Consider the following 7,586-nt stretch of genomic DNA (forward strand, 5'->3'; position numbering starts at 1 on the left):
CGGAGGAAGGCTCCGGAAGAACCAATGGATTGGTTTTGAGTCCCATCAGAAGGTACTTTGGCGCCGGGGAAGAGCAAATGAAGCAATTAAGAAATTCTAGGGGTGGTGCGGATGTTTTCATAGCGCACCGCGTGCATTAGTGCGTGTTCTAGACCCAACATCATAGCGCCGATAACAGATGCATTGGCCAATTGTATACGGGATCACCTCGTGAAATGTTATCTCAGACTCTCTAAATACCGGGTATACTCTGACCCTGGTCTCTCTAATTTATTTGCTTGTTTCATCGCCAGGGACTTCATCCTCAACTGATTCCAAAAATGGACTGTTTCTTGTTTTGGGCGCTCGACTATAGCCTGGGAGGCTTTGCTGTCTCTCTATTTGGCACATTGTGGATAGCCCTGGTATTTTGGTATCTAGCGACCTATCTCATTTCTCCTTTACGCAGGATCCCTGGTCCTTTTCTCGCCGGTGAGTTGTGGAAGCCACCCGCGCCAGCACTTGGACGTCGTCCCGTCGCATTAGTCTCTGTTGTCGTCATTAACCTCTCGTTTGTAGGATGGACCAACCTCTGGCGGATGTACCATGCCACACAGGGACAGTCTCAGATGGTTCTCCATGAGCTTCACCAGAAATATGGCCCTGTGGTGCGGATCGCCCCTAATGTCGTCGACTTGGATCTACCCGCGATGATCAAAACAATCTACAACACAAAAGGGGATTATCGAAAGACCGAATTCTACCATGGCAGTAGCGCCAAAAGCAACGGCCGAATTATATACAACCTATTCAGCGAGTGTGACCCCGATATCCACGCACAACAAAAGCGACCTATTGCTAAGTATTACTCCTTGACCGGTGTCCTACCCCTTGAGCCCCATATTGATGAGGTGATCAACTACCTCTGTCAGAGGCTAGAAGAGGAGTTTATTGATGGATCGAACACTGGCATAACATGCAAATTGGATCAGTGGCTGTTGTTCTGTAGGCTCACCTCTTTCATACACAGGCCGTGTTGAATGCTAATTGAGGTAGATACATGGGACGTAGTAGGACAAGCCACCTTTAGCGAGCCCATCGGCTACCTCAAGAACGGCTTCGACTTCGATGGCACCATCGCCATCTCTGACACCGCTATGGACTATTTCTCTCTCGTGGGACAACTCCCAGTCCTAGACCATCTCCTAGACAAGAATCCTATCTATCGAATCGGGCCCCCAGCGTTCGGTAATATCACAAACATCTCGATAAAACATCTGCTTGACCGAGTGCAAGGCAAGGACACCAGCTACCACGATGCAAACAAGCCCGATTTCTTAGACAGGTTCATCGACGCCAAAGACAAATACCCCGACATTGTCGATGACAGCCGGATTATCTCGTACCTCATGATCAATATGATCGCCGGTGCAGATACAACAGCCATCACGCTGAATGCGGCAATTTACTTCGCTTTGAAGAACCCTCGGGTGTGGGCGCGCCTGCAAGAGGAGATTCATGCCTGCCAATCGAGCCTGGACGCCGCACCGTCGGTCGTACCATACCACATTGCAAGCGCACTTCCATACCTCAACGCGGTGGTCCGCGAAGCAATGCGGATGCATCCCGGTGTCGCTATGACATTAGAACGGTATGTGCCACCCGGAGGGCTCACCCTACCAAATGGCCAGTACATCCCCCAGGGGTGCATTGTCGGTATGAATCCGTATGTCATTGGTCGGAATCGGTCTGTCTGGGGCGAGGATTCCGACGTGTTTCGCCCTGAGAGGTGGCTGCGTGACGATTCCCAGGAAAGTGAAGAGGAGTATCAGGCACGCTTACGGTTGATGAATAATTCCGACCTTGCGTTTGGCGCTGGGAGCCGCATATGCATTGGAAGGAACTTGGGTCTGCTGGAGGTATACAAGGTGATGGCTACACTAATCTCACGTTACAATATCGAGTTGGCTCACCCACACCGCGACTGGAAGACACACAACAGCTTCTTTGTTCGACAAGAGGGCATCGATGTTAAGCTCTCCCGTCGTCGCTGCTAAGAGTGTGTTGCAGTCATTGTAGATCCAAGATGTCTCCTATTTCGTGTCATCTTTCAGGTGTTAGCAGTGTTGCCGCCTAATTTTTTCCGTTATTGCCCATGGCCATCTTGAACAATCTGGTGGATTATAAGTCGTTTATTGCTTTCTGTGTTTGGTTTTTACGAGCTATTATATACCAATATATGTTGATTTGCAATTCAAAACAGTCAATTAACCCAGAGATAATCTGATCAGCCTTCCGAGGACATATACTCACCGACGTGCGAACAAGGGGGGGGGGCGAATAACCATACCTTATTTTTCTGAGCATTATATTGGATGAAAGGGAAGAACCAAAAATTGAAACGAACGGGAAACATGATTCATTGCCTAATATATGCATTTCACTGCTGACATCAGATATCTGTCGTGACAAGTAGACCTATATACATTGAACCGGCTACAGCAGCCCATACCCTTATATACAATACAAGAACAGCTTCGTCAATCGTATCTTCCATCGCACTGTTCGACGTACATATTACAATCGACTGGCCTTGAAAAATTCCTCGATCCCCTCAGATGCTTCCCATGCTTTCTCCACAGCTCGCCCGCTGTTTGCCGGCAACTGACGCGTCCAGCTCAGTAACCGCTCATAGACATTTCCGTCTTTGCAACCCAATGCGCTACAGAGACTGCTATCGGTGAAGTCCCAAGCATCCGTCAGAGCAGCGATGTTGGGGAGGAGGTTGGCTAGAAGCTCATTAATATGGACGCGGATCTCGTTGAGCTCATCCGGCGTCAGCAGTCCATGCTCAAGGAACGAACCCGCGGCAAAGGACGGGCTCGGACTTGTGATGGTCGTCAGAGCAAACAAACAGAAGAGCTGTGATAATGCCTGAGACACAGGTGCGTCCCGTGTAGCTGAGGGCGACGTTCGCTTCAGGAAGGATTCTAAGACAATATATTCCACAAAGGCCTGGCCGGCTGCTAGGCTGGTCATCATGCAGGTGTTCCACGCCTCTGCTGCCGAACAGCGGTTGCACATATCTCGATATGAAGAGTATGCAGCGGCTAGTAGTCGCTGGGACCGTTTCTTATAGATCAGCAGCAGTGTGGAGCCTTCGAAAAGTGTTGTTTTATCACAACCCCAAATGCTAGACGGAGAAGCTTTGTCACCGAGGTATGATCGGACGCCGCCCATGTAGTTCTCCACCTCGAGATCGACGGGCTGGCCTCCACACGATGCCTTCACCTGTTTAAACAGGTATACTACCAGCTGCTGCCACATCACATAGTTCTCGCCCTCGAATGTGGCGGTGGCAGAAACCGTTCCCTCGATCTCCGGCAGGCCGGACAGCGCCACGAACCCATGGCCGCCGCACATCTTCCTTGCTTCTGTCGCCCCGGCACCTGCGATAGTAGTGGCCCACGCTTTTAACCCCGTGCTGAGGGCGTGCATGAATGGCAGCCGCGCGTGATCGTCATTTTCTTGTTCACGGACGAGCTGATCGTACCTGCCATCGAAGTCCTTTGCGGAGAACAGGATAGCATACGATTGTGCGATGAGAGTCAGCAGTCGGTAGTGCTGAGATTTGAACATGACGATAGCTGCCTCTGCTTCGGCCGCATCAGCAAACATCAATCGGCCTTGTTCTCGCACAATCGAATACCGCGCTGCAATTGTCACCGCTTGAGCTAAGCCGAAGGCGACACATCGCACAATATTTCGCCGCGTGTCCAGCATGGTTGAGTACACCCTCTTGGATAATGGGAGGGTGCCCACCTTCGTCTGCGCCTGGCAGTACGTGCCGTCGCGCGAGACCTGCGCATGGGCAGCTAGCAGGCTGCTCCTTGGTACGCGTAAGTAATTGAACCGTGCATAGCCATTACATGTTCCATTGTAGGCCATCTTCATGCCTAGGTCCCCGAGCTCTACCCCACCTACGGGAGAGAAGTCCTCCAGTGAGCGGATCTGGACTATGAACATATGCACGCCGTGATCCTTTCCATGGGTGATCAATCTCGCCGCAACGATGGCATGAGAACAGCTAAAGCCCAGTCCGCCCGGCCAGTATTTGACCGATGTCGGAGTGGGAGAATGAATTGTGAACGTATCGGTATCGACGTCGAAGACCGCCGTTGTCTCTATTCCTCGGACAAAGGTTCCATGGCCCAATTCGGTTTGAGCATATGCACCGTTGACTCTCATCTGGTCGATCTCCTGCAGCCAGTAGCGTCGCTGTTCCGGCGTTCCCTGCAATTCGATCGTTCGGCGAAACATGAGAAAGTTCATTCCGAATGGAGACGAGTTGCATATTTGGTACCGTTCGTTCAACCACTGGAAATGACTGTGGCCGTGGGTTAACATGTCATGCGTGATGACACGAGCCCGGCGGACCCCTTCCAGGTAGAGACCTTCGCGGTCGAGACCCGAGTATATATGTGGTAACTTCATGGTATCGAGCAGCCCCAGTGCGTACTCCACCCGATGGAATGCTGCTCGTCGAGCGCTCACTGTTGCTTCACTTGTCATGCGGTCAGCCTTCTTCCTCGTAAGTGACGATGGGCTCTGGGTAGCGGCAGGGGGTAAAAGTACTTGTCGTATATGATGACCGTCAGCTTCATCGGATTGAAGGTCGACGAAGCTCTGGCCTGCTGCATCAGATCCATCTGTCTATTGAATGCGGCCATGGTTGAGTAATCATTTGATAACAACGACGAGTGACTGTGATTTAGGTATGAACGGACTGTTGAACGTGAGAAAGAGCCTTGAGTTATGGAGGGCAGTATGGGCTGGTCAAGGCCATATATGTAGTTGTTCTTATGGCCTTATCCCAGGTTTATCGTCGGGCTTATACCCTCCCCCTCTTCCCTTTTTTATTTTTCTTTTTTCTTTTTTCCTTTTCCTCTTCTACCACTTCTTGACGCTGTATGGACGAACGCCATGCTCGAGTCATCGTCTGCCTCAGCATCAGCCCTTGGGAATGCGGCTGATCACAGGAACTAGATTGGCTCATGCCTTCGCCCGTCAGAAACTTTACCCTTGGGAGGAGTCAGAAATTCCCACTGCGGTGGAATACCACTACGAGTTTGGCCTGTTCAGCTACACTCGACTTCTTCGACCTCAGTGGATGAGACTTTGAAAACCCACCACATTGGGTTATACCACCTTTCAGCCATTGGAGGTTGACTCCAACAGAAAGTGTATTCCAGCTCATCGCATGCCCGGGGCGCCCCAGGCGGCCCATGACTTCTACCATGGTGTGCTGCCTTCCTGCACCCTCAGTGTGTTGTGGGCTCATGTTGCTCTCCAACATGTATCCAGAAGTCACCCGGTGGGACCCTGACATTTGCCAACCGGCCTGTCGCAGCGCCGAAGTGAGTCGTCCTCTTCATGTTCCGAGAGAAACTCGTTCAATACCTCCTTCCTGATGCATATGATTGGTTCACTCATCGCGTTCTCTTCCAGCTCTGCGGCACTGCTCGAACGCTTAGATCCCCTGCTACGGGATTTGCTTTGCATCAGGATATCTCGTCCATCGACTAGATTACTATTTCTGGGGCGGGGGAGGGGAATCTACTACGAATTTCCATTTTCTTTTTTCTTTTTTTCCTTTTTTTTTTTTTTTTTTTTTTTTTTTTTTTTTTTTGTTTTTTGTTTTTTGTCTTAACAAAATGAAAAGTATTATTAATACTTTGCCTGGGTGCTGATGACTCGCGTATCATAGAACGTGCCAACTATTAAGTAACATTCTGTATACTAATGTCCAGGAGCTTGGCGTGCAGCGGCGTTCGCATCTTCGCCAGCTGAAACTATTGGCTGCGGTGCTGATCGCGTTCCTGCAAGCCACATTCCCCAACTTAAAACACAGGCATCTGACATGAGCTTCTATTCCTCTGACTATGATGTTTGCTATACGAGTCTGACCGCGGGTCTCAAAGGAAAAAACAAAAACACAAAAACAAAACCTTTGCCTACCCGGGTGATTGGGTCATGGGCAACCTGAACCAGCTCGGATTGCAATCCAGGGTTTCCAACGCATAGCCGCAATGCTTCAGGTTAATTATAGAGTGAATACGATGGATCCTGTGGCTCCTGCCGTGGTCTTTCGGCCGGTGTCCTCGACGATCGACATGACTCCAGTTCGTCTCCCCCGAGGGAGTTGCCGAAGCCTTCCAGATCCCACTCAGCCTTACCTCGAACACTGCCACTGTAGTGTCAGCAGAAAAAGTCAAACCTGAAACAAAAAGATTAAATCAACTGAAGACAGAAATGCGGGAGGGCACCGTCCAGCGACCGTAGACCATCTCAGCTGAGTCAAACTTAGTTTATCCAGACTACCCAAGGTGAGGTCCCCCACGGACTCTCGTTGGCCAGCTACCAGGTGGTATTCGTCTCAGGAAATACTGCGAACATACCCGAACCGCAATTGTCCAGCCTGGCAAAGTGTCTCGAGTCGAGTCGTTCGACGGGGAGACTGTTGTCAGATGCCATTGCCCATGCCTCTGCGATGACGCCTGCGGATTGTTGCCGGGAAACGTCCAGATCGACTCCTCCTCGTCCACAATCCGGGGCCACGGCTACACCATGCCACGTTTAGGGACATCTCGATCCATGCGTGCCGTTCCACGTGAGCAGATGCCCCTAGTATGATCCACTGTGGATTCGGATCAGGTGGGTTCGATGTGCGGCAGTTCCGTGGGTGTTGATTATCCACCAGCTCGGGCAACGATAATCAAACACGTTGTCCTCAATGTTGAAAAATAAAATAAAATAAAATAAATAAATAAATAGAAAAAAACAATAATGATAAGAATAATAAGACGAAGAATAATAATCAAAGGGCTTCAAAACGGGGGTTTGGAGGCAACTACTAGGGCCCGTCCCAGACGAAACACCAATCAAATGTGCCCGTCGGTGGCGCGAGGTTGAGGGCGAAAGTTGGCGAACCTTCCAGCCTTGTGGCCTGTCAGGCATCCCACCCGCCGCAAGAGGCTCTTCTGGGAGGCCTGGAGAATCTAATGGTGGCAAGGTCTCCCTTCAGCCCCATAACACTGCCGTCATCATTTGTACAATAAGATTGACCTGCCGTTGCCCAGCGTCAACGCAGGCAGGAAGAGCGGTTTCCAGCGATATCGCGATCGTGGAGTCAAGCTGCAGCTGGGGAGTGGGGAAGGGGAAGGGGGAAAGAAAGGAAGGCCCCGTCGTTCCTTGATGACTTACATCCGCCAATAGCCGCCAACCGACGGGCAGGAGGACCCATTGATCGTCGGTCTGTTCGCGCTTAATGCATTGACGGCTGCAGATATCAGCTACACTTTCTACGCCCAAATCTTGAACCTTTCCCAAAGGGACATGGGTTCCAGTCCTTTGGGCTGGTTCTCCCCAGTCAGAGCAACGAAATTCCTTCGTGAAATTCTACTGATTGGGGCATGTATGGTGTCTCTGTGGTCAATCCTGTGGGACCCGCGGGTCGATATACAAGACTGGCCCAGCATCCACACACACCCCTCCCTCCAGTCGACGACCTGCATAGATGTACCAAAGCAGCTAGTCGTCAGGAACTA

General features: G+C 50.8%; 2 protein-coding genes across 2 annotated transcripts; one reads left to right on the forward strand and one right to left on the reverse strand.

Moving 5' to 3' along the window:
* Window positions 1-320: 320 nt before the first annotated feature.
* On the forward strand, window positions 321-2,036 carry BDV38DRAFT_279107 (cytochrome P450; the record flags this gene model as incomplete). Its single annotated transcript, XM_032058919.1, has 2 exons — window positions 321-984; window positions 1,036-2,036. The coding sequence occupies 2 exons, from the start codon at window positions 321-323 to the stop codon at window positions 2,034-2,036; spliced, it is 1,665 nt and encodes a 554-aa protein (XP_031917827.1).
* Window positions 2,037-2,098: 62 nt separating this feature from the next.
* BDV38DRAFT_296368 (uncharacterized protein) lies at window positions 2,099-4,688 on the reverse strand (the record flags this gene model as incomplete). Its single annotated transcript, XM_032062924.1, has 2 exons — window positions 2,099-4,543; window positions 4,615-4,688. 2 exons carry the CDS (start codon window positions 4,686-4,688, stop codon window positions 2,557-2,559), a joined length of 2,061 nt encoding a protein of 686 aa, XP_031917828.1. The 3' UTR covers window positions 2,099-2,556.
* Between the last annotated feature and the right edge of the window lie 2,898 nt (window positions 4,689-7,586).

The sequence above is a fragment of the Aspergillus pseudotamarii genome (assembly GCF_009193445.1).
Source record: "Aspergillus pseudotamarii strain CBS 117625 unplaced genomic scaffold BDV38scaffold_7, whole genome shotgun sequence".
NCBI lineage: Eukaryota > Fungi > Ascomycota > Eurotiomycetes > Eurotiales > Aspergillaceae > Aspergillus > Aspergillus pseudotamarii.